At 39.0% G+C, this 28,000-nt stretch overlaps 2 protein-coding genes across 3 annotated transcripts; both read right to left on the reverse strand.

Moving 5' to 3' along the window:
- Positions 1–487: 487 nt before the first annotated feature.
- Positions 488–22,249, reverse strand: zfyve9b (zinc finger, FYVE domain containing 9b). 2 transcript variants are annotated; one of them, XM_056252705.1, is made up of 16 exons: positions 22,138–22,249; positions 19,401–19,965; positions 19,227–19,326; positions 19,004–19,137; positions 18,460–18,574; positions 11,274–11,396; positions 10,886–11,041; positions 10,564–10,794; positions 9,828–9,910; positions 9,620–9,724; positions 9,246–9,396; positions 7,851–7,931; positions 7,531–7,693; positions 7,350–7,455; positions 1,369–1,545; positions 488–839 (listed from the first exon to the last, which is right to left on the reverse strand). In XM_056252705.1, the coding sequence occupies exons 2-16, from the start codon at positions 19,857–19,859 to the stop codon at positions 678–680; spliced, it is 2,346 nt and encodes a 781-aa protein (XP_056108680.1). In that variant the 5' UTR covers positions 19,860–19,965; positions 22,138–22,249; the 3' UTR covers positions 488–677. The 2 variants fall into 2 exon arrangements, with proteins under 2 accessions (XP_056108680.1, XP_056108681.1); XM_056252706.1 differs by having other exon boundaries at positions 10,564–10,791; positions 22,138–22,247.
- Positions 22,250–23,984: 1,735 nt separating this feature from the next.
- btf3l4 (basic transcription factor 3-like 4) lies at positions 23,985–27,751 on the reverse strand. Its single transcript, XM_056252714.1, has 6 exons — positions 27,669–27,751; positions 25,051–25,112; positions 24,828–24,941; positions 24,546–24,747; positions 24,408–24,467; positions 23,985–24,325 (listed from the first exon to the last, which is right to left on the reverse strand). Exons 2-6 carry the CDS (start codon positions 25,102–25,104, stop codon positions 24,279–24,281), a joined length of 477 nt encoding a protein of 158 aa, XP_056108689.1. The 5' UTR covers positions 25,105–25,112; positions 27,669–27,751; the 3' UTR covers positions 23,985–24,278.
- Positions 27,752–28,000: the final 249 nt, after the last annotated feature.

Genomic DNA, 28,000 nt, shown 5'->3' on the forward strand with positions numbered 1-28,000 from the left:
GCCGCAATCACAAGAAATATAGTCGCACACGTAAGCTATAAAGTTACAATTACGCGAAAAATTACAAGAAAAGCTGCAAAATCAAGAGACAAATAGATGCAAAAGCGTGATATGAGGCCGCAATTATGAGAAATATTCACAATAGTGAGACATGAAGCTGCAATTACAAGAAAACAAGTCGCACGTGTGAGATATAGTTACTATTAAGATAAAGTCGCAACTGTGAGATATAGTCACAATTAAGAGAATTTTGCAAAAAGTTGTAATAGCCGGATATAAGGATGTGATAACGAGAAATAAAGTAGCAGTTACATTTTAATTTTAGAACTTTGAGGTGGAAATGCGCTTCCATAAGAACTTTGTGGCACCTAATGAAATATCATTTTTGCCATTATATGATCATTCCAAGAGCTGTTACTGGTGTCGATCAATCAGCAAAAACGATATATCAGTCGACCTCTAGTGATGACTGAGAAATGTTAGCAGTTTTTAAAGCCATTTGATGTTGTAACCCCCGACCTTTTCACAGTGAGCAGTGGGGTATTGAATAAACTACTAAAATAAGCTGCCCCATGGGGACATCTACTACATTCCACCCTCAAATTATACTGAACTCAAAGGATATGCTCATGAGGTTTCTGGGAGTGTTGGCACATGTGACAGTGGGTGGTCCGTCTCTATGACGTATCCTCCAGAATATAGAAGATGAGCTCTAGCTGGCAGGCGGCGAGACCCTGGTACTGAGAGTTACTCTGCACCACGGACATTAATGATTGGTTAAGACAGTCCTGATACGGTGCTGGAAGGCGCTGACCGTTACCGCCTGCCAAAAACTCCATCTGAAAGATTAAAGAAAAAAAATGAAGATAATATAGATTAAGAACCCCATAGATCTAATCAAATACAGCACTATTAAAATAAAGCAGAACACTGGGGAGAATGTCAGATACGTAACACTCACATGCTACACTCCTGACCTGCCCTTACACAATACTGAACTACAGTAATTAAAACAGCTCAAAGTGTACATGTTGAATCTATGATTAAATATCAGATTGAAAAAATAGTTCCAAGTATGCGTAAAGGAGTAATAAAATTGGTAGTCAACTAGCAGACTTGGAAAAGTCAATAGATGAGGTACAGTATATGAAAAGAAATTAGTTCTTTTGAAGAATGAAGGCAGAAATTCTGTAAATATAAATGATTTACAGTGTCTACATTTATTTAGTGTAAAAGCCATTAAAAATATTATTATGTAATTTTTCCATTTTAAGGTTTTTTTTCTTCTGTGTTTAATAAAATACCTCGATGGGGGGAAAAAATAATCGTTTGGCATCACAGCTGTGGACATAATTATCGCCATCTCACCTTCTGGCCATCCAGAATTACTCTCAGTGCCAGTTTGGTCATGCCGTCCTCCTTCAGCAAACAGAGGGACTGACACAGTGCCAAGCAGAACGCCCGTGCAAGACGTTCTGATAGACGGTTGTGGCTGGTGTGGTTATTGAGACCATTTGGATGTTGGTCTTTCAGCAAGTAAAACACCTGTGACATCAAAACATGAAGTAACCAATGGTTGAAAGTGGTTCTCAAAAGCATTTTCAAAAAAAAAAAAAAAATCACATTCAGATAAATCCACATACATGCAGAAAGCTCTTAGTCCATAACTATAAATCAAAATAAAGGGCTATTGACATCATTTTGTTAGGAAGATTTTGTTTATATATAATGGTTATATTCAGGGCTTGTCTTGCTCACCAGCCACTGTGGCTAGTGGTTTTCCAAAGTTACTAGCCACTCAGCATTTCCACATGGCCACAATTTTGACATCGACACCATAGGGAAAAACCGCCATATAGATATTTTCAATATTAATCATAATTTGGCAGCAGGCATATTCAACTTAAGACCTGACGCACGGATCCATTATACTGTTTTATATAGCCAATATAGTGTCTTTATGAGCACTCACTTTGGGTGTGAGCACAAAATCTGCGGGAAGTAGGGATGGCTCGATACCACAATTTTGGCTTCGGTACGATACCAGAACCTAATACCTCGGTATCGATACTAAATCGATACCAAAGGTAAAAAAAAAACAGTCTCAAAATTTAAGTGACACTTAAAAAACACTGCTTGAAATTCTCCACTACCAAATGTGCAAAGAAAATGTATCAAATTGTAAAAAAAAAAAAAAAAAAAAAATCAGCCAGGGAACATATAGTAGGTCAAATTTTGATTTAGAAAAAAACCCCTGAAATTATACAATTAAAATAGGTTCATATCTATAATAATAGATTCACATATAATAATAATAATAGAATAATGAAATGACATGTAAACCATTAGCTGTCATGCATCAACAGAGATTTATCAACATTTATTGCATTTATTCATCTTGGTTTGGTTACTGTTTGGGTTCATATTAGTTTAACGCATTGCATAAAGTAATGTTAACATGCTAAAAACATGTATTAGTAAATTAAATTTTCTAGGTTATTTAATTACTGATTGATATAGATTAATAAATGCTATATTACTGTTAGGTCAGGTTACCTAATTAATGTTGACAAATGTAGCTTAATTGTAATATTAGTAATATTCATATTACTACTATTACTCTCTCCCTCTCTCGGCTTATTGCTCTAGGGGTCGCCACAGCGGCACTAATATGCCAATCATTTTACTATCACTAATACTAAAATTAATATTATTCACATTTTTATTCTTTATTCATTCAAATTCAATTAATATATGTTTGTTTGAAAGTGCAAAAATGATGAGACCTAAACTTAATTGGTTCTAGTGTGTCATTCAAGCAGATTTGAGCCTTCGTGTTTACCGTATCATATATGATAAGCTCTTATGTATGTGCGCTGTTCAATGTTCAATAAAAGTCTAAATTAAATCAGTTGAATAATGGACTAACCTGTCGATCTCTGAACTCTTTGAACAAGTCAAGATGAGCAACTGACAAGTCAAGTGGTTCGGCAGATTTGATGTGTTGCCTCCCCATTTGCAGAGTGGTGAATTGAGATCTGTTTCTTTACTTTTCTCATTACTTTTGTTGGCAAAGTAATGCTTTATTTCACTCATACTGCTCTCTCTATTTATTAATTTCGGGCGTGTAGAAATTCGAATGAGCTTCGTTTGATCCATCGTGTTCCTCTGTTGACACCGTTTGCCGGTTTCGCGTGACCCGCGTCAGTTTAGGTAGCGCCCTGCCGCCTAGCGGTGAACTTCGAAACAGCAGCGGATCAAATACCGAATTGAACAAAATTATGATATTGTACCGTTTGAAATAAAATATATACCGGTATTTTTGCAGTACCGGTATACCGCGCATCCCTAGCGGGAAGGAGTAAAATTATGTTCAATACGCGCAATCCCAGGGCGAAATTCAAAATTCATCCGGAGCAAATGAAACGAGTGAGTAAAGGCTAAAGAGAACTTTTTTTGTGTGGGTCAAATCGCTTTCGGAGAGATTAGAGAGCGAGAACGTGCAGCTGGTATTGTGTTAACCTGACTCCGCCAGATGGATTTGCTCCGCATATCCATCTGGAAACCTTCCGTTGAAGTAGTTTTGGTAAGGGGCGAAAATACTGGTTAGCTGATTGGCCTATGTTGGTGATAGACGGGCCAAATCAACCAATCAGATCAACGAAGCATATGACGTACTAACAGAGCGTATCTTTTCCTCTGAGAAAAGCCTCCAGAGCAGTGTTTTGCTCTTCTTTCAGTGAAGAAATACTCTGTAATTCCGATAAAACTTGCTCGATAGCCACGCTGATGCTAGTTTCATCCGCTGAAGCCGACATGTTCTTTAGACTGAACTGACGCGCTTCTCGTTGCGTCACACCTCAACCCGCCTCAAAGCCAACGCTGATAGGACGTTCGTTTGGTGAACTGCTCCCAAATTTTCTTTAACGGAAAGTATCCAGACTGATCTGCGAGTGAAACCTTGAAAGCTCGCGAGATCAGGATGGTCTCACGAGGCTAGTATTGTGTATCCTTCGGAAGAGTTTCAGATATTGCAGTATCGCTATGTATCGAAAAATATATATTTTTGAAAACACTAGATTGCACTTAGTCTATTACTTCAGATGCCTTTTTGAAAGACTGCAATTAAAAAATGTATATGATATAAAATTCAACCTGCCAAAGTGGCTATTAGGAGTCACTGTGTTACACGCCACCGCCGAATTAGTGGTTATATTAAGAAAAAGCAAACAAATACATAGAAACAAAATATTATCCAGTACAGATTTGTATTAGTCACAGTATAAAATGGCTCTTTATACATGAATATATATATAGCTGGCATTTTTTAGGAGGAGGGTCCTTTTCCTTTCTAAGTTGTTATGTAATTGTTAAGGCCCCGATATGCTCACAGCGCAGTCCTTTTCATTTTTCGTTTAGGGGTAGAGACGTTTGAAAAACCATTGTAGTAATACACTGTTAGCGAACATCCCGACGCCGCCCACGTTGCTGAGAGTGGCGTTTAGATAAATATGTAAATATTTGCTGCTCTCTTTCTTCTCAACAATAAAATAAACACACAACAAAAATGACAGCAGTGAGAAAACAGCGGTTAAGAAAGCATCTGGTAATAGCGGTTTGAATGTTTGCACGAGTACTGCAATTCAACACGCCAGTCAAGTAGTCACGTCACGTTTATTTATACAGCACTTCATACAACAGAGTGCTTCCCAGCAAACAAGGGACGTCCCCCGGACGTTTCAAACGTCCCTTTAGGTCCGCATTATGTCCGCTTTGTAACGTTCCCGATCGGACGTTCGGAGGACGTCCGCACTTGGTCCCATTTGTAACGTTCGCTGACGGACATTCCGATGACGTTCGCATTTGGTCCGCTTTGTAACGTTCGCTGACGGACATTCCGATGACGTTCGCATTTGGTCCGCTTTGTAACGTTCGCTGAAGGACATTCCGATAACGTTCGCATTTGGTCCATTTTGTAACGTTCGCTGACGGACATTCCGATGACGTTCGCATTTGGTCCATTTTATAACGTTCGCTGACGGACGTTCTGAGGACATTTGTCCGGGCCAGTTTGCGAACGTCCCTATTTCGTCCCTCACCTGGCATTTCCATGACAACACTTGCAAAATCCCGTCGCCCATGCGTTTGCCATCATCAACTGACACTTTGCAACTCAGACAAACGAATAATTAAACTAAAATATAAATGCAAATATTTGCATTAATTGTAAAATTAAGTTCATGCTAAAAATGTTAGTGTTTTTAATGTTAAGATAATAACTTTCATGTTACTTCATGTAAATTATATCACTAATTAAATATGTAATAAAACCACGAGTCTGTTTTCACCCGTTATAAACATCAAAAACATGAAAATTGATTCAATTGAATATGAGCTACAATTTATAAAGGCTATTCCACATGCACGAAGAGGTTGAATCCCAGGAGCTCTAAAAGAATGCATCGACTTCAAATGATGAATGCAGCCAAGGAAAACGTGAAGAATGAAAAATTGCTGGAAAGAAAGTGGAAAGTAACACGGTAAGACAAATAAAAGTATCCTTAACATTTACCTGTCAAACTGTTGGTCAGGCGAAGGTGACTGGTTTTATTAAAAATAATATATTTTAGGAAAAATATTGTTCTAATTATTGATAGCACATGCAGATCAAATAACACAATTTTTTTTTTGGAGAAACAAGCAAGTGACGATCAAATCATAGGATCAAATGCACCTAAGCGAGTGACGTCATTCCTTATGTACGCGGTTTGTATCACAGTCTATGGTTTGTATCCATGGCAACGCTCAGCTGGGTAGCGTAGTGACAGTTAACGGTCCTCCTCAGACGCAGCCTTATTGTGTTTTCTCTGTCCGTCGTCTGTCTAAAGGTATTTTTAATTTTTAGGTTATTATAAATTAGTTACCATAACCACTGTCCGTCTTTAAATTATATGAAAATGTTACCTTTTAAAACGTTTGCTGAAGTTGTCCGCAATGTAGGCCTACCGCTGATAACCGTTATGCCTATCACTACGAAGCTAACGTTAAATGTAGCTGAAATGAGACAACGTTATATTCCACTTGGATAAAATCATAACTGAATATGTTTATTTTGTTGTTTTAGGGCCAAAGGGGGAGAATTGCCATCGGATTAATCCCACAGCTGACCGACAAACACACACACACACACACACACACACACAGCTGCCAGCGCATTTGAAGACACATGTGAACTTCGTTTCAGCTGGAAACTTGGCAACTAGACACGCAACACACACACACGCACTTTTTTTGTTTATGAAAATAAAAGTATTTTTGTTTCCTGATATTCCTTGTTGTGTGTTTGTTCCTTTGTTCGATTTTGTGTTATCAGACTAATGCTACACTATAAAAGGGTCTTAAGACGTTAAAAGGACTTCTAGTGAACGTTACGTAAAGGTCCCCGAAAGTTTTCTAAACGTCCCGCGAAGGTCCCTCGGGACGTCCCGCGAACGTCCCCCACGACGTCCTGCGAACGTTTAAAGAACCCTACACGAAGACGTTCAGGGGACGTTCGCAGTGGACGTTCAGGGAACGTTCTGGGGACGTTTTTTTGTTAGCTGGGATTAAACATGAAAAACAGCATCTGTGTTGCTTTCTATTAGAATTACACTTCAATTTCTACAAAAAAAAGCAGCTCTCCAGTCTTTATGTTTCCACTCACGGACGTCTGACCGACAGACTCAGCAGAGGAAATATGAAACAGAAGATTTCCATGTGAAAAAGGGCAGAGCCCCAGAGCACACACACCCATTACGTTCTCGCCACAGACTAATGGCAGCTTCGGCAAGCTGTTTCAAACTCCCGAAACAAACTCCAAACGAACTTTGTTTTGGCCTGATTTTGTCACACCAGTTTTTTCTTCGATTTCGCTTGCGCCTTTGAGGTGTTTTGAGCCTGGTTCCGTCAACACTGCATTGGCTCCCCGTTAAACATCGCATACATTTTAAAACCTAGCTAATTACTAAATGTTTTAGTTCCCCAGTACTTGAGCGAGCTCTTAACAATGACAAAAGTCCTTCACGCCTATTGCTATCTATCTCAAAATTCGGGCCAGTTGATAATACCTAGAAAATAAAAAATCCTTTTCCTATTTAGCACCACAACTCTGTAACGGTCTTCCTAACATTGTTCGGGAAGCAGACACACTCTGTCAGTATACGGTAATGTTACAGAAGGAACGCATGAACAGAAACGTTAAAATACTTATTCTGTTTGGAGCGAACCAATTGATTTCTCCCTCCTTTTTCAAGCCCAAACACAAACAGTCCACAAGTGACACTCTGTGCATAAACATGTTCAGTGTTTACCTCTGTCCAGCGTATGAGCTTCCCATTGGCTTTGTATTCTAAGCGCTGATGGGTCTTGATGTTTGTGAGAGATTCCATAGACTTCCCATCAATGGGGCTGACAATGCTGTGAGATACAGGACAGAGTGAGTGGCAACTAGCACAGATTTAAACTTAATCTACTATATATTTTTTTTCTTACCCTTTATTAAAGCGCGGCTCTTCATCCTGCCACTGAATGTGCACATTTTCCTGCCTCTCTGCAGGGTGGAGTTTTCCACAGGTGACTGTGAAGTCTCTCATGTCCCGTAGAGATCGGCGTAACTCGCCCATGGTCTCCATGGTTACCTGCACCATCAAGCCATCTGGAATGATAAGCAGACGCGTGGAATCTTAGCACATGCACAGCTAAACTTCTAGACGTACACATTCAAGTAAGATAAACGTAGATAGAAAGGCATTGACATTAAATAGCTGTTGAAGTGAGAAACAAGAAACAATAGGAATGAACAAATCTTTAACCTTCTACAATGCTGGACTTGGCCAAGTACCCTGATGAAGGTTTGAGCCCTCCACTGAACACAAAAAAACACGAGCCGGTGACTGAAAGGTGAACAGAGACAAAGATTTTAAATTCAGTGGGAGCATTCCAGTCAACACGGAATACAACAAACGACTGAACACGTACAAAGTGAACGCGCTTTCCAAGACTGTCAGACAGCGCCCTCAAGTGAGCGTTTAAGGAAAGACGCTATTGTATCAGTCCTTCGTTGATGCCGTTTTCATACAGTATGTGTACATTCACAAACGTTTTCTCTTTTGTTTGGGTCATATTAAATAATGTGATAATATTAAATCATTTATAAAGTGATTTTTACACTACATTTTAGTGAATGTATGAAGTTCACACGGGTGTCCTAGCTGAGTAACCACAATACGTCCATCGTATTGCCCTATTCAGACGGAAATGGTTTCTAACAGGGAAAGTAGGCTAATTTCTGATTTCCCTGCCAAACATCAATCCAAAAGTCGTTTTGTAAATGCTTTTTGACCACTGCCAAGTGCCGTACAGTATCTGCTGCAGTGATGTGCAGGCATTTAAAATATGGAGCCTTTCATTATTCTGGAAACTTTTAAAAATGGTCCATTATTATGGTGTTCAATAAATATTTTTAATATTTAATATATTATATACTTTTATATAAATTAGGGCTTGCACAACTACCGGTAATCATTTTACTAGTCGAACAAATACTTAGGTCAAATGTTTAGCTAGAGTTTGCATTAACTTGTTTCTGCTAATTTCTTCTTTTTTAAATAACATCCATAATTTTGAGAGATAAAATGTAAGAGAGAAATCCATTTAAAATACAGCATGTCAATTTTCCCGTTTTAAAATAGGATATTTAAATAATTGTATAATAGGAAATTATTTTACTATTAATAAATGAAATATAAATGTATTAATTGTCCAAGTAATAACATTTTGTTTACAGCTGACAATCATGTGACTGACCAAGTGAGCAGTGCATTCCCGGATTTGTAGGATGATTTGCTCCATCACAAGAATAAACCGCCATCTGAAGATGCGTTCACGCCATGATGTAATTACCATAATCACAAGATTCACGTCCTTGTAGAAACCGTAATTACAAGTTGATGACAAACAATTACCGTCTGAATAGGGCTTAAGAAGTCTGTAAAACCACAAACAGTATCATTTAAAACTTCTTTTTGTGAAATGATTTGCTTGAAAAATATGTTTGTGCAAACTTTCTTGAAAATAAAAGCCACTAGGTTTGATAACATTTGTACAGCTGTAGGTGCCGGTGTCCAGATACTTTTAGGGGCTCATGTAGTAACATTTAAAAAGAGCCAACAGACAGCTCACGCCGGTGTTGGGATGTTCTCGCTCACCTCTGCGGGGTTGGCTGTGAATGCTGATGGCCTGGGTCTGGTACTGTCCATCTGCCGTCTGCACGCAAATGAGATGAGAGTCGGCCTGCTCATTAAAGCAGGCGCCCAGGGCCAGCACTCTTTCATTAGACTTATTCAGAGCCTTCAGCAGCTAAAACACCAGCAGAGACAAAACACACATTATCCTGAGAAATCAAGGAATTATTACCTCAGGTTTGCTTATATTGGACATCATTTATATGATAATCCTTCTGATACTCCAATATATTCTGACATTTAGTAAATATGCTATTACCATCTACTGTCTTTGGACATGATACCATCATGGTACTCCTGATGCATTTTCTATTTTGAGCAGTTCATGGTTATGGTACCTCTGGATGACGTGTTTTAGGGATTCTTATACAGGTGCTTCTAGCCTCTAGATCAACCACGAGCCCCGGGACCGTCGGCAGCGTGTAACGGTAAAAACGAAAATCCTTTGAAAGTCAAAACAGAATAAAAAAGACATTTAAAGACATCACACAAACTACATACGCTGTATGACAGGATATAGTAAATGAAACGGGTCATAAGTCTCACCACTAAGAGCCTCATGATACTGTTGTTGACGGGTCCGAAGAGAGGCTCTCTGAAGCGCACACTGAACAAGGGACAGGGATAAACTACAGGACAGCAGAACAAACAAACGACTCAGTTGGTGTACTTCCTGAGGTCAGGGGTCATTAAAATGATGCGTACAGAGATTATGACTGATATTAGAGATTTTAAGATCGTAGAGACTAACGCTACATCTCAATTAGCATATTATCCAAATAATAAATAGCATGTTATACAAGTAGTTAACCCAAATCATAGTACACCACTATTCAAAAGTTTGGGGTCGATAGGATTTTTTAAAAGCGTTTTTTTTTTTTAAATAAGTCTAAGGTTCATTTATTTGAATTTATTTGATCCAAAATACAATAAAATATTAAAATAGTAAAATATGATTACAATTTAAAATAGCTGATTTCTATGTATTTTTCCTGTGATGGCAAAGAAATCTTTTGAAACATTATAAATGTCTTTCACGTTTCATTAATTTAATGCATCTTTGCAGAATAAAAGCATTACATTCTTTTTTCTTTTTAATCTTACTGATCCTAAAGTTTTGAACAAGACTGGAGTAATGGCTGGTGGAAATTCAGCTTCAAAACTTCTTTCAGAAACGTTTCACATATGCAAAAACAAACACAAACATATAACAATCTTGCCCACAGCAAATTTGTGGAATGTCAGGGTATATATTTATCTTATTTTGAAAAGGTTTTCTTACATCTGTACTCCGCTCCTAAACGCAGCATGAGTCTCAGTGGAAAGGCTTTGGCCCATGGAGCCTCGGCACGGAGCATGAGGAGTCCGAACAGGAAGGGCGGCACAGGTAACGGCAGGCCCTCCAGAGACTGGAATGTCGGACGCACGTAAAGAAAGCCTGCATGCTCGTTATTACCCAGAAACCCCCGGGATACCAAAGAGTGACTTAGGTGATTCAGAAGCTTTCCTGCTGCTTGGAGAAACAGCAAAATCAAGATTTATCAAGTCATTGCTAATGTTTGATCTAAGTTTTATGGTCAAGTAACATCTGATACAAATGTCACCTGTCTGGGCATCCCAGTAGATCTGAATGAAATGATTGAAAATATCCGTTGGGAATCTTTTCTCCTCAGGCAAACACTGCAGTAAAATGACCACCTCCGGCTGTCCAACAGCATGCATACCCTTCGACATAACACACCAGCACCGCCGGTTCACATCTACGGGAACACAAAATCACCACACCGATCCACATGAATACACCAGCATATTGTTATCAGATGTAAAGAACACACACACACACACACGTGATGGTTTGGAAACGACTAACTACACAGACTAGAACAGCTTCAATCATGATATAATATACCATACCGATTCACACAGGTTCCACATGTCAAATCACCAAAAGCATAAATCCATCAAGTGTGGAGTGAGACATTGGGAACATACAGCTGACAATCTTCACCACGGCCAGCAGGTTGGCGTTGAGCACAAAGACGAGAGGCTCTGCAAGACCCCTCTCCAACTCCTCTAAGAGTGACGACTCCGTTCTCTTCTCCTCTAGAGTATAGTCTGCAGAGAAAACACAAGCACCAGCCTCCAAAACATCAAAATCACTCACAAACCTTCAATCAAATACTTTAGAAGTAAGTTTCAAAAGTAAGCTTGTGGTCCCCACTGTATGCATTCATTATATGGAAAATCATTTTGTTCCACAGAAGAAAGTAATGACGGTTTGGAAAATGTAGGGCTGCCCTCGACTTAAGTTTTTTCTAGTCAACTAGCAGTCGTTCATTTAAGAGATTAGTTAACTAATCGCATGTGTATATAAAGTAATGACCCTTTAATTGACTATATATAATACATAGCATAATCAACGCTCAAGCGCACACACAAAGCTTCCCACAGCGCACAGGCAAAAGTATTAATTATGAATGTGTCATGAAAACACAGCAAGGAGACTGTCTAAATGTTTTAATTTATAGATGTTTTCGGCTGTCGACGATGCTGACTCAACATACTCGCAGTTGTGGTCGCAGTATATGCACGTTTCATCCGGATTACATAATCTGAGAATATTTGTTTACCACTTGAATTGCTTGACAATCACTTGACATTTCAAGCTTTCTATAGATATATTTCTCATGTCTGTGAGGCAAGTATAGACTGACACTGAGATGTTGGATTTATTTTTACAAAGACACAACGTTTTCTTGTTATTGTGAGTTTAAACAAAGAAAAGTAGAGCCTTTAGTAGTTTTGTATGATGTATTACCAAAAACGAAGGAGTATTTTAAGTTGTTTCTTCTGTTAGATCTTAATGCTTCATTCGATACCATATGTCACAGCATATTATTGGACAGATTGCATAGGTGTCAGGTACGGTGTTGAACTGGTTTAAATCTTACCTCTCAGATCGCTCCCAATTTGTTTTAGCCTGGTAATACCAAACTCTGCTACTTCGCTTTGCTTCGTAGACAGAGTCTGGCATGGCATAATTGAAAAGTGTTTTCTTTCTCGCGGCGGGGGGGGGGGGGGGGGGCTTGTCTGAAGTATAAAATCATTGGTTACCCGTAAGCCAATCACATAACGTTTGGTTATCACGCGTGTTATTCACCAGCTCAGCCGCATCGAACTTCCACTGTAAACGTGTATGATGCGAAAACGAAACCATCGAGCGAAATACAGGAGTGAACATGGCTGACCGAGTTTTGCTGCCTCCTTAACCTGATCCTCCATGAGTGCAACCAAGGGGGACACAATCACAAATCGCCTTCCTGGCCTTTGGCCTGCCCAGTTTCTCCCTGACGATCGGTAATAGTTGATAAATTAAACTTTTCCCAAAACCTGTCGGGAGTAGGGCCACAACATGACCTGCATTCAAAATGTTTAACAAACACTCTTTTGTTCGGGCTTCAGTTTGCGAATGCCGTGAATATTCTCCACAACAGAGCGAATTGCATCCCGTGTCTCCATATCCGCGGTCGTTTTCCCTAACCTAAAATACAATCTTAAACTCGGTGCTTAGCGTCTACGTCACGGCTCTCAGCCCGCCCTCTGTTCGTTGATTGGCCGGCTGTTTTCAGGCCGGAGGAAAACTGAGATACATGTCGATGTCTCAGACTGAGTACAGAAGCGAACTGAAATAGAGCGGAAGTACGAAGTCTGACGCAGTCAGGCTAAATTTGTTTACCTGGGTACTAACAGCTTATATAGCTGATCTTATCCGGGTACATAAACCAAAAAGAGCATTGTGCTCGGAATCAACAAATCTCCTGGTGGTCCCGTGCACGTACAGGAAATTGAGAGGAGACCACGCCTTTACAGCGGTTGCCCCCAGGTTGTGGAATTGTCTACCCCGTTATATTAGGGAATGTTCCTCTATTACTTTGTTTAAAGGTCATTTAAAAACTTACTTTTTCACTTTGGCATTTGATTGTCCATGAGTATGTGCTGGTGTAATAGGTTTTTATTGCCGCCGCTTGGATGTTGAGGTGTCCATGGCAATGCGTAGAATTTAACTGTGATTTTCTGATTGTTATTTTCTCCTATGTACAGCACTGTGGTCAACTCTGGTTGTATTATTATGTGCTCTATAAATAAATTGAACCTTGAACCTAACAGATCTCCGACAGTGCCTTTGTCTCAGGGTGTCCCTCAGGGGTCAGTTTTGGGTCCTGTTTTATATGCTGCCTCTTGGGCAGATCATTCAGAAGGATGGCCTGAGCTATCACTGTTATGCGGACGACACCCAGATTTATATTAGCCCTCAGCCTGATCTCAATTCTTCCTCTTCGACTCTTTGTTGGAAATCAAGGCGTGGGTGAAAAACAACTTTCTTAAACTTAATTGTTCCAAAACTGAAATTTTACTCATTGGCATTAAATCTAATATCACTAAGTATAATGATTTTAAACTTTCATTAGACCATACTCTAACCCCATCTGGCCAGGTGCATAACTTGGGCGTGATTTTTGATGCTCAGCTGACTTTTTAACCTTAAACAAAGGTTGCTTTTTTTCCATCTGCCCTTTCTCTCTAGGCCTGATCCAGAGAGGCTTATCCATGGCATGGGGGGGGGGGGGGGGGGGTATCCACATTAACTTAAAGGGATACTCCACTTTTTTTGGAAATAGGCTCATTTTACAACTCCCCCAGAGTTAAACTGTTGAGTTTTTACCGTTTTTGAATCCATTCAGCCGATCTCTGGTTCTGGCGGTACCACTTTTAGCATAGCTTAGCATACATCATTGGAGTGGACAAGACCATTAGCATTTCTAAAAAAAAAAATGACCAAAGAGTTTCGATATTTTTCCTATTTAAAACTTGACTCTTCTGTAGTTACATCGTGCACTAAGACCGGCGGAAAATGTAAAGTTGCGATTTTCTAGGCTGATATGGCTAGGAACTATACTCTCATTCCTGCGTAATAATCAAGAAACTTCACTGCCGTACCATGAGAGCAGCAGGCGTAATGATATGACGCAGCGCCTGAAAATAGGCCACCTTCCGTCAACACAACGGAACTATTTTCAGGCGCTGCGTCATGTCATATTACGCCTGCTGCTCTCATGGTACGGCAGTGAAGTTTCTTGATTATTACGCAGGAATGAGAGTATAGTTCCTAGCCATATCAGCCTAGAAAATCGCAACTTTACATTTTCCGTCGGTCTTAGTGCACGATGTAACTACAGAAGAGTCAAGTTTTAAATAGGAAAAATATCGGAACTCTTTGGTCATTTTTTTTTTAGAAATGCTAATGGTCTTGTCCACTCCAATGATGTATGCTAAGCTATGCTAATGGATTCAAAAACGGTAAAACTCAACAGTTTAACTCTGGGGGAGTTGTAAAATGAGCCTATTTCCAAAAAAAGTGGAGTATCCCTTTAATGCACCTAAGTTATGGAACTCGTTACCTGCATCTATTAGGAATGCTGCTTCTGTGGATTGTTTTAAGAAACTTCTTAAGACGCATCTTTTTAGTCAAGCTTTTCATTTATAATTTATTACTGTGTATTTTTTGATATGTATTTTTTTCCTCCTTGTTTGATTTATTTTATGTACATGCTGTAGCGCTGAGTCTGAGAAAGGCGCATTAGAAATACGATTTATTATTATTAATATTTATTGTTATCAGGAAAAAATGCAAGTGATCGCACTTCCATTTCATGCAGTAAAACGCGTTATACTTTAGCTTCCACACTCCGCACAAACACACACATGCGCCTAATAATAGCAGCGCACATTTAATTAGGTTGACGTTAGAGCAATCGGGCAAGTTACTTGATAAGCCATACACAAATGATAAGTCATATTTGCGGTCGATGGATGATGGGTGAACGTTTGGATTTCCTGTCCGTCATAACCATTTCCTGCCCGTAATTACCAAAAGAACCTACCGTTAACGATCTGTCCCTCAAGGACTGCATAACTTAGCCACAAGGTTTTTTTTCTGCAACTAACTAATAAAATGTTTGGTCAACTAAGCCTCTTCTAGTCGAATACCAATTAGTCGAATATTAGGGGGCAGCCATAGGGAAATGATTTTCATTTTGGGGTAAATTATCCCTTTAAAGGGGACATATCATGAAAATCTGACTTTTTCCGTGTTTAAGTGCTATAATAGGGTCCCCTGTGCATCTACCAACCCTGAAAACGTGAAAAGTGACAACCCAGCGACTTTGTTTTGGAAAGCCTTTCTCTGCAAGCATTTCAAAACTTAAGCCGATCTGATTTCGCTCCCCTTCTGACGTTTCGCTCCCCATTAATTACCACGTTTCCACCCACAGCGTAAACCAATTTGGTTTACGCAAGCGACAACAGTGTAACCAGTTCTAACGCAATGGCAAAAGTTCGAGCAAAGCATGCAAACTTTTCTGTCGTTTGCTGCACAGAACACTATTTCACCAACAAATGTCACAGCTGTCTAATAAAGACATGGGCGGCGCTACGGAGGGGCTAGCAGGTGCTTCAGCACCCCCAAGAAAGACCAAAGCACCCCGATAGCACCCCCTAAAATAATGTCTGGAATCAATTATATTCAAATATATGTTATTTCGAGATATTAAGTCGTTATTTCAATATAATATCTCGGTATTTCGACATAACGGCACATTTCTGTCCCGCCAAAGCCTTTTTTGATCGGTGAGTGATGTAGAATAGAATGACTGCTGCGCTTGACAGGGCGCATCCATAGACAGTATAAGAAGTGGACAGAGCCATCTCATTGGAACTCAGTTGAGACAGTTGAAGCCCATTTTTAGCGATTTCTGAGCACTTCCGTTCCTGACGCGCAGACTCAAACCGACTCAAACTAAGCTTGATGACGTGAGCAACCTGTCTGACAGACGTTAATCTTCTAGTAGCTGTGCGTAAAAATTGCCAACGTTAATCTTGCAGAGACGGGGAACTTGAGCAAAGAGTCCTTTATCGTGAGTGAGCAGGAGTAAGTATTCCGTTGCTTTTATGGACTCATTATCTATGGGCTTCTCTCTTGACGGGACGTCCCCCCGATTGCCTGCGAGCTTCTCCTCCTGTCTGTACGGTAATTTCTGTACAGCGCGACAGAGAGTCGAGTGGTTATGACGCAATCGTTAGCCTATTTTTACTAAAACTGTTTCTACGGGGCCATAATGTAACATAGAAGGTAATGGAGCACTTTATACATTGTCGTGTTTCTTTAGAAATAAATAATGGACAAATGGAGTCTTTAAACGCCTCAGATGTAAAGTTATTCGCTGTCAAAGTGACGCCAAAATGAATGGGAGTCAATGGAAATGCTAACGCAAGTGAAGTTCTGCTACAACATGGCGGCACCTGGCCGGCTTCAACTTCCGGTCGATGGATTACCCCCTTGGGCGCATCACGAGCAGAGAGAGAGAGAGCACCGGCCGCGCGAGCGCACTCTCACGTCTTCAAACACTTCTCGCGCATATTAATCTAAATCAATTGACACGATAGTAAAAGGTCGGAAGACCGCAGTTTCACGTGTAGCATTTGGAGATTTGTTCTCCTGAATTACCGCGGTGTGTGAATTGTGCTAAAAAAAAAACACGTTGCCTAGCTTATCGTCTCTAAAAAGCGTTCCGCCCATTCAGCTGACCTAAACTCCAATGATTAAATGTTTTCTGTTTTGACGCAAATCTTGTGCGATGTCCTAAACTGCCGAGATAATCACAAGCGTGCCGTAGACGTCCACTAATGACACGTCCGATTCGCAAACGAATGACTCATTTTAACCATTCACTTTAATGAATAGTTAAAACAACTGACATGTCCAACACTGAACTCACGAGACCTCTGAATCGGTGTATAAAAAATCGGTAACACTTAATTAGATAAGTTAACATTTACTATTAATTAACTGCACTTCAGCATTGTTAATGTTAATTGTTTCAATATTTAGAGAGTCAGGCCCACTATATGTGTGTTGTAGCCATTAAATAAGCGCATTTAATTTCATTTTTGTTAAAATATTATAATGTTTTTTTTTTGTTTTTTTTTACATATGCTGATTATGAAAATTGAACAGCATGAGTAAGATGCGCGATATATCGGAAGATATGATGGGTCAGACATGATTTTGACCATTAAATTTACATTTACACATTTACATTTAGTCATTTATTTTAGCAGACGCTTTTATCCAAAGCGACTCAACTGAGGACTAAATCAAGCGAGTCATCGTGAAAAGGCAAAAACAATGCAAGAAGTGCATGCTCAAAATACCAAGTTCGGACATTGCTCGGAGTAGCATAAGCCAGACAAGCAGGATTTAAAGGAAAAAGTTTTTTATTTTTATTTTTTTATGTTAAGTATAAATTAAGTTTTGTTTTGTAGAAAGCCTTTTTTAAAGTGAATTTCGTTTTGTATAAATTGTATCTTAATTTTAATCAATTTTTCATCAACCAATTGACTGGGTATAATAGCCTAAATAAGAAGCACATATAGCAGACAATATGATAAAGATAAGGAGGCGCGGGCGCGATTGCATTGCACGTGAACTGGGGCACATCTCATCATAAATTTTGCTCATTTAAATAATAGTGTGTGTGTGAGTGTGTGTGTGTATATATATATATATATATATATATATATATATATATATATATATATATATATATATATATATATATATATAGGCTAATTGCGCAGCTCCCCCTGTCAATGATCTAGCACCCCCTCAGCACCTGCGTTAAAAATTATCTGGCGCCGCCCCTGAGTAAAGACCATCAGGGAACGGTGTCAAGTTGTGTAAAAGTTAAACATGACAGTACATGCAAGTGATGAGATTAATCAACAACTACATCCATCTAACCATTCAGAAACGGCCAGGTGCAGTCTAAAAGTTACAACCTCTTCCTGAGTCTCTCTGTAAGGCTGCACTAAGGGTTTTTTCGGAAATTTGACTGAAATTCGCGTTTGTTACTGCTGGAGTATCCGAAGCTCGCGTAAAGGATCTGAACAAAGGCGGGGAGCAGCAACTCATTTGCATTTAAAGGGACACACAAAAACAGCACGATTTTGGTCACACCCTAAAATCTTGTGAATAAGGGGCATAAGATGTCACCTTTAAGCCTAATTTAAGCTAGAGCTAATGTCTTTATTAGCAGTGAGTGTGTGGACACATTCATACCTCCTTTGACCCCTGTTGATGTCAGAATAGGCGGAAGGTCCTTTGGTGGAGTGGGTTTTGTGGAGTTGCTATTAAGACCTCTGACCTCATCTCCTGCTCTAATGTCAGTCACTTCCTACAGCAAATAAATAAATACAACTATACATAAAATAACTGTGCTATGAGGTAGAAAAGCTTTTTTCTAAAGTTTATTTCAAGATATATATAAAACAAAAATATTTCAAATAAAACAAAATATCCTCTATTTTATGTCCTTATAAGGATTATTGGGTGGAACTCATTACTAAGTAATTACTTACTGTAATTTAATTAATTTCCCCTTGAAAAAGCACATATTAAGATAAATACTAATACTAAAATAATATTAAAATAATCTCAAAATTATTATAAGAGTGTTTTTAAAGTTACTGAACAAAGATTACAGGGATTAAGGTATTAAATTAAAAATAAGAATAAAATAAAAATCTAAATAGGGTCATTGTAAGAGTGTTTTGAAAAAATTAAAAGGAATAAATAAAATAAGCAGAAAGATCTCCCGTCATACCGCCTGAGCGAGCTCAGTCCTCTGTGTGTGAGACACACTCCTGTGAATGGGAGAGCTGTTGGCACTTCTACTCTCAGACTGGGGAAGGAGATTATCTGCAAACCAAACCTTCTTTTGGTCCTTGCGAAGAGTCCCTGGTAAAATTACATCATTATAACACTGTAATTAATGTGTAATAACAGCACATAAGCACATAAGTAGCGGAATCCACCACATCACTCACGGCTAATCAAAGTTGAATGACAGGTGACACAGACTCGCCCCTCTTTCCCACCGAGATGAGTCAGCTTAAATCTCAGGTCACAGCAAACCACACAAAAAACCTGCAAACCAAACAGACTTTTCACGTTTTGAAGGTAAACAACAATTTGGTCACAGAATCGCATGCATCTCTCACCTTCCCACATGCTCTGCAGTGATGACGTCTTTTGGTGAAGGAGAATTTGGATCCACATTTCATGCATGCTGGTGCTTGAGAATCAGGGACCCACTGAGGGGCCGTAGTGCCCAGGGAACTGCAGCGCTGCACAGGCAGAGCACCTAGAGAACCCTTCCTCTCCGCAGAGTCAGCGTTCTTAGAGCCGCTCTTCTTACGGTCCTGGCATGACTCCAGCGTAGAGTCTGAGGGCTCCGCGCTCTCAGTGTCCTCCACAGGGGACGATGGGAGTCCCAGCACAGCCTCCAGGTGCTCCTGCTCATTCTCCGCCCGCTCTTTCTCTTCAATGACAGAGTCCTCTTTCAGACCAGGCCTCAGCTTGCGCTCGTCTAGCAGAGACTCGCTGGAGTCCTTGAGGGTGGAGTACCCGAATCGCCTCTCGCCCCACACAGACAGAGTGGCGGTCACTGCTTGCCTCATAGTCTCAGTGCAGGGAACTCAACGCGAGAGGGTTGCTGATCATATTTTAGCCCACCCCGCGCTGTGTTTTATCCTCAAACCATCACGACATGGCCTGCACAAAGTCCTGCCAAAAGATGAGTCAGATGTATTAATTCCCAGCAGGTCAGTGGATTTGTCAGGACTGCTTGGTCTCTATTTTAACACTATAAAGCCTATCATATTTTATATTACAAGTTTCTTTTAAATTATCAACATGATCAAAACGTTGCTAAAATGCCAGTTATACACAATCTACTGCATAACTTCTGTTTGATCAATATATTTTTAAAACAAGTAAAAGGCCTTTTAGTATATTAGTAAAAATGTCCACTTTCAGGTCGTGGTACACATGTCTTTTGCTGTGAAATCATTATTGATTTTTATAAAGTAAACATAAGAATAACTTTTATATTGTTGGAAATATTAAAAAATATATATATATGTTGTATGTATTATAATCCCCCACAATAAAAACGACAGACCTTCGATCATAAAAATAAGCATTTAAATATCTTACGAATATTATTTTTGCTCAGTTCGGCCTCTGAATAAAATTAAGGTGTTTTTTCCTTCCCGGTCGTGAGCTTTATAAGAGTTTTTTTTTTAAGTTACTAAAAAAAGATTACAGTGAAATATATTTTTTTAAAATCTAAATAAAATAAAAAACAACTAATTCTCCCTTTATCTATATGATAAACTTTATTATCTACAGCAAACTGTACCAATACTATATGAGCCATAAATGCCTGATGTATAAAATATGATACTCAATAAAAAAAGAAAGCTATTTTATTTTTAAACATTTAAGATTTTGTCTAAAGGTACAATAAACTCTTCCATTTAAAAACAAAGATTTTTCTGAATTTTATTTCATATGCCAGGCTTTACGTGGTTAAAAGGTAAAAAGGGAATGACTTATTGTATTAAAGTCATGATGAAACATAAGTAGCGATCTTTTCTTCCATATAGTGTCGTACAGCCAAATGAAATATTTATTTTTAAACTTAATTTTTTTTAACAGCTTTTCCTTTTTAGTACACAGAGGAAAAATAACAAAATAGAAAAAAATTAAGTAAAATAAAAAATAACAAAAACAACTACTAATAACAACAACGGTTACATGAGGTCCTGAGTGTAACAGTTTATTGAGAGAGAGAAAAAAAATAGAGTGGGGATTTTCATTGGTTCTTGATTGGATTTTGAGATGTTGGTGTTGCACTCAAAAAGTGGAGGATTTTAAGGGGACTAAATGATTGAAGAAGTCCTGCATACTTAATTGCGTTCAAATGCATCATTATGAATGTATTCTGCATACACCAGAGAGAACACCGGACGATCCAGTTGTAAAATTTTGATTAGACTTTACATGGTCACTTTTCTCTTTTAAGATAAAACATATGCACGGATGAATTGTTTACAATTAGGTAGGCTATATAACATGCATTTAGAAAACAGGATTTGAACGGTGTTCAGACACAGGTCCTGCATCACTATTTCACAGTGAGGATTTGCTGAGTGGGCAGAATGACTAGTCTGCATGGGTGTATGCAGATACATATTCACAATGATACATTTAAACACTCAATCCAAACACTAACACATTTCAATGTGTATTCAATATAAAAATTCACAGACATAAATAAAACAACCGCTGCAAAAAAGTGCTGAACAGCATTGCTTTCTGATTTAGAGCCAGTTTGTCGCCTCACCCCAAACTACACCACCAGCACCGCGACGCGACACACTAGAACGCGCCGCGCGTTTGCAGTGTGAGCGTTCAAGTCTGCACGTCACTAAAGTCTCAAAACATTCTAGTTCTGTAATCTCCGTCTAATGTGAAATTGTTTTCCAAAAAGTTATTGTAGCATCTGTAACCGCAGGAATGACTGAATGTGCGTTTGGTAATTCTCTCAGCACTGCATTGCAGACAAGCCGCCGCAACCTCCACACAAGATCTTCACGCCTTTGACATGGACACACACGGTGCAGTGGTGGCTGTGATTCAGAATCTCTTCTGGTTAGCAAACGCATGTGTTCATGGCTGATGCACATCACTCTCGTCTGTGGCTGCTGGTGAGTGACTACAGCAATGCGACACAGTACCGTCAACAAGAGCCAATTACCACATCCTCACTTATACAGTCATCAGCTCAGAATAAAACCCCGAAAACTCCCTCAGGAATTATAGAGATTATGTAGCGCTCGATACTGACACATCGAATGAATAAATATAACGAATGTATGTAAGTATATTTACCAGGATCTCTGCATCCCATCGCCACCTCAGTGTGCTGTTGACTTGTGCTCGCCATCAGAGGTCTGTCTGCGCGAGGCTAGCGGCGGTCGAGATGAACGCGCGTTCACAGGGGCGTCGCAATCACTTGAGAAGTCAAACGTGCACACTGACGAGTTATCTCCTCTTTTTCTTAATTATTAATATTGCCCATCTCTTGCTTTACTTGGGTAGACTAGCCTATATGATGACAGCTAGGTCTCATTATAGCAGATATTATATTTTAATTTTATTATTACAATATTACCAACCTTAAAGGTGCGGTGACATTGGCGAAATGTCGCAGGTAAAAGTCACAGAAAAGAAAAGTAAAGTCACTTTCAAACCAGCTTTCTGCTGCTACGCGCCGATTATCCACTTTGCGAAATCTGCGTGGGAAAGTTTTTACCGATTGCGTGGATTCCTTTTGAATTTCTGGATGCGCCCGCGAAAATTCGCCGAACATCGGTGAATGTGATCGTATTTTAACTCACCATTCATGTTCTGATAATTGCAAATTAATAAACAAATAAAGCCTGTAAGGAAACAATGTTTTTGGTTAACAGCCTTCACGAAATAGATGCTTCTCATATTCTCAAATGAATTCCAAATTAGAAAATATCCTGTTTAAAGTGTGGTTGCATTTACCGGAAATCCAGTCGTTTCAATAGAAATCCAAGCAATCTGGAATTTCTCAAGAGGGCGAAAGATTTCCAGATTTTGCACCGGGCTGGTCACACAACTTCTCTGCGTTTACCAAGAGAAAATTGCTTGGTTTCAAAGTGACTTCTGTCATCTCTAAACTGGACAATGAACTATTTTTCCTTTACAGTATCACCGGAAGTAGCAGCTGTGGTGTGAATATCGGCATGTGACACTTTAACCATCTTTATTCTCAGTTTAGGACTTTGCAAATACATTTAATATATATTTGCAGTTTCCACTTGATTGTCATGCTGTAATCATCATAAAAAATAAATAAAAAAATCATGACATTTAAATAGGCTACATAGTATATTATTAATTGTACAACACCATTTTGGCCAAAAGTAGTAGCGATATGGCGCTTTTCCACTGCATGGAACGGTACGGTTCGGTTCGGTATGGCACGCTTTGGCGCTTTTCCACTGCATGGTACAGTACGGCTCGGTTCGGTACGGCTCACTTATGGCGCATTTCCACTGCATGGTACGGTACGGTACGGCTCGGCTCGCTTCGGCTCACTTTAAATGGTACCTGGTCTGTTGAGGTTCCAAGCGTACCGTACCGATACTAAAATGTGACGTGAAAACACTACAGATCACTGATTGGTCAGACAGACAGAATCGTCACTATCAGCGTCATTGTATTTGCGACACGAGACACTAAACCCACTAGATTTAAATAGCCAGTAGACAACAGCCACCGCTGTAGCACCTGTTTTAAAACTACTTGCTTGACTTGCTTGAAGAAAAAAGAAAGAAAGAAAACTTCCATAAAAAAGAAATGGCTGAATCGTGGTCAGTGGACGAAGTGCAGACGTTTGTCTCGTTGGTTGCCGAGGAGCGGATAAACTATAACGGTCCGACTATAATCCCACCCACTTTGAAGCGGTACTAACTGCAGTGGAAAAGCAAACCGAGCTAAAGCGAACCGCGCCGTGCTGAGCCGAGTCGTACCACGCAGTGGAAAAGCGAAGCGAGCCGAACCGTGCCGCGCCGAGCCGAGCCGTACCAGCAGTGGAAAAGCGCCAATAGTGTTTTGGCATAACCTGTTTAGCAATTCAAAGGGGAAAATAATTTTACTGTCAAATCTCTTCAAGCTTCTATAAGAAAAGCAAAGCACCATATAGAAAAGGTTTATGAGTATTATTTTTATTTAATTAACAGAAAAAAAAAAAAAAATTAAGACACAACCGTCAAAACTAGCATTTCAACTAGCATTGTGGTTAAGATTTATAACCATGTAACCATCAGTCTTACAGTATAAATGCAGGAGAAAGGTCAGGGATGGATCTGGAACAGCCAATTCATGATATAAAAGTCTCTGGTTTCACTGGATAGTGTTGAAATGATATGTCTGTCACTCTAATTTAAAAATACTGCAGGAGACTTTGTCCTGAACAGGAGTTACTGAAGGTCCAATGATCAGTTTGCCTCATTCTTTGAAGCCTCGTCGAAGTTCTCTACAAGATCTGTGAAGAGAGAATAGAATGATTTAAAACGGCATCTTACCATTTACCGCTTGATCAAAAGAAACACTTCAAAACTTCATACCTGGGACATCATCATCTTCTTCATCGATATCTTCTGCTTTCGGAGCTTTGTTGTCGAGAACTTGAAATGAAACGACAACGTCAGTGTCTACACTAAACTGTAAATTCGCCCATATTTCAAAAGCACCTCTTTACTCACCCTGTCTGGGGAACTGCTCGGCGAGTTTGCGCAGACTCGTGAGACTGTCAGCGCCGAGCTGACTGAGGATTCCTGGGAGCATTTCCGTGAGCTGTTTGGTCTCTGCGTGGCCCGTGATGGCGAACGTATTGGCAGACAGAGACGCCTGCACTTTGGGGTTATTGAAGTGAATGACTGTGCCATCATCTTTAATCATATTCACCTGTAAAAACAAGATCAAATTCTCAATGTTCTCTGAACGGGACTGAATGAGAAAAGAAAACTGGAGAGCTGCTGCTCTACCTCTTCAATGCCAGCTATATTATTGACAGCAAGCTTTTTTAATGAACTCTGGAGTTTCTTGTCATCAGCTGTTGCTGTTCTGTGCACCACCTTCTTCTTCCTGCGTGCAGTGCCCTATAGGAAACAAATCAAGACTGAGTAAAGACAGGGGGGAAAAAACAGCAACACTATAATAAATGTCCAAAATCATTAATGTTCAGGTTTCATTGACAATACTTCTTACCTTGCCCCCTATCCGGACCTGGGCTTGAAGTTTAGCTAATTTCTCTTGGTTCATACTGACTTCTGTAACAAACAGATGCTTCATTTTTTATTTATTTAAACTTTTTTTTTTAAGTTTCATACAATTAAAGTTAGAACTCCCCACCCACAATAACCCCTTCCGCCAAATAATTAACCATACATACAAATGTTAATATAACAATAAGAACAGTTGTAATAATAAATAAATAAAAATGCAAAATAGGTTAATAAACTTTAAGACAATGCACACGTTTACAAATGAACATAATATCCTCCCAAGAAAAAAAAAAAAAGAAGAAAAAATACATAAATACAAATCAAATCTTTGACATATTCATGGTCTGTACATATAAAATCAAGCACAACACAGGTGATCATGCTTGAATCAATCAGTCTCTACCAAAGTAGTTATAATGATCAATTAAAGGATTAGTTCACCTCAAAATGAAAATTTCCTGATAATTTACTCACCCCAATGCCATCCAAGATGTTCATGTCTTTCTTTCTTCAGTGGAAAAAAACATTTCAGGATTTTTCTCCACACAATGGACTTCAACGGTAACCAAATTGTTGAAGTCCAAATCAATGCAGTTTCAAAGGGGTTTGAAGTGCTTCAAATGGCTCTGCACGATCCCAGCTGAGGAATACTTCCAACTACGTCCAGCGTGACCTTTCCAACGTGATTACGTAATGCCAGGCGCGTCGCAGACCAGCACAAGACGAAAAATTGTGGTTAAAAAGTATATACATTTTTATAAAATTACCTAGCGTTTCGCTAGATAAGACCCTATTCCTCAGCTGGGATCGTGCAGAGCCATTTGAAGCACTTCAAACCCCTTTGAAACTGCATTGATTTGGACTTCAACAATTTGGTTACCGTTGAAGTCCATTGTGTGGAGAAAAATCCTAAAATGTTTTCCTCAAAAAACGTCATTTCTTTTCCACTGAAGAAAGACAGAACATGAACATCTCGGATGGCATTGGGGTGAGTAAATTATCAGGAAATTTTCATTTTGAGGTGAACTAATCCTTTAAGGTGGAAAGTCTTCATCTTCTCAAAATATGCAATCATGGGTTTCCAAGTCCTATAAAAGTTTTGGACAGATCCTATCATTCATTTTTTTTTTTATATTTTTTTTTTTTATATGACACAAGGTCACATAACCACATTGAAGGTTTAGACGGGTTTGTTGACTTCCAACAAACAGATGCTTCATTATTCAAATGCTATAAGATCCATCCACTTTTCGCTATAAAATGAAAAATCTATCGTCCATTTACCCTCACATCACTGGATATTTACCAAAATGTTTAGTTGTAACTAAAATACAAGGTGATGAGTTAAGTATCAATTTTGCCCAAAAAATAAATAAATGACTGCATATTTAGTTTAGTTTGGATTTCCCCTGCAGGCTAAATGGCTATCATCACTAGACCACCACCAAAGAAACAAACAAATAAATAAACATTTTTCTAATAAAAAAATTAGACAGCACATTTAATCATGTTTAAAAACACTCAAAAACATGTGCGGTATGAAGCCTACAAAACGTTTGCCTGTAAAACTTTTGCGTTTTCGTGGATCCCCAAGAAAATTTGCATTCACATTTAAGTTACAAAGAATGCGTTCGCTCATAAAGAAGCTTGCAAAGATACGTTTTGCGAGTTAAGGCACAATTTCTTTAGGGGAATGCAATACATCTGGGAGCGAACAAAATTTCTCAGGGGAGGGGAGCACAAACATTTGCGAAAAAAGACAAAAATATTTTACTATAATTTCTCCATCTTATATTCTTTTTAAACTATAGCACATGATAATTTCATAGAGCACATTAAAAATGGCACATCATAAAAGTGAAATTTCCATGACTTAAGATTTTAAGTTAAATAAAATAATAAAATGAATGAATGGAAACTCCAAGACGATTAAAGTGATTACTGACTAATATTTTATATCACATATATTTACACACACATATACATGTATATATATATATATATATATATATATATATATATATATATATATATATATATATATAAAACTTTTCATTTCATTATCTAAAAGATATCTTACAATTAATATAATTAGTTACTCGTATACAAAATTTTACAAATGGCACGCAACACAAAAGATAAACTACACATAAAGCTCCATAACTAAATACACAAACACACAATATATTGTGAAACTACTCTTCCTTTCAGAGTTGCAGGGTCCTTACAGAGAGAATTGCTGCCGATAAGCCTGTCAGGAAGCTACAAAGCCCTTTAGTTGAGATGGGAAAATTACGGCATGAGACAGGGCATCGCGTTTAAAAACGCTTACTCGTCAGTTTGAGGAATATTCCAGGCTTCTCTATCTTCAATATTGTCTCTGTCCCTAACACATGACGTGATGGCATACGCAGTGATGGAGAATAAAGACAAAACCTGACGGTGCATAATCTGAGTGAGTGCACCACTCCACCGTAACACACATGCACACACATCTCAATCACACGGCAATGAGCGACTTTAACACATATAACGCTTACAGCGAAGACATAGTGGTTGTAATATATTTCAAGTAAACACAGAACGGGGTTCATTACTGACCTGATAAACTCAGCTGCTCAGAGAAGCATGCGTTGAATGAGCAGGGCGGAAGTGGTCAGACTAAAGAAGACGTCACGTTGTTTTTGTTGTTGTAATGGCGAACAGCGGTGATGCTGCCTCCTAGCGGCTCGGGCTTAAATAATGGAAACGTAAAGCTAAAACCTATGGCTAAAACAAGCATGAACTTGTTGAATGTAGACATCTGCCGAAAGATATTCCATGCAAAGCCCAATAAACTGCATGCCTTTTATTAAAAAAATGAAATTATAAAAGTATACCTGCGTGTGCTTTAGAGACCGGGGATGAAAGGAACTTTTGTTTCAGCATTGGTA

Source organism: Rhinichthys klamathensis, unplaced genomic scaffold (genome assembly GCF_029890125.1).
Source record: "Rhinichthys klamathensis goyatoka isolate OS25496 unplaced genomic scaffold, OSU_Roscu_1.1 h1tg000098l_1, whole genome shotgun sequence".
NCBI lineage: Eukaryota > Metazoa > Chordata > Actinopteri > Cypriniformes > Leuciscidae > Rhinichthys > Rhinichthys klamathensis.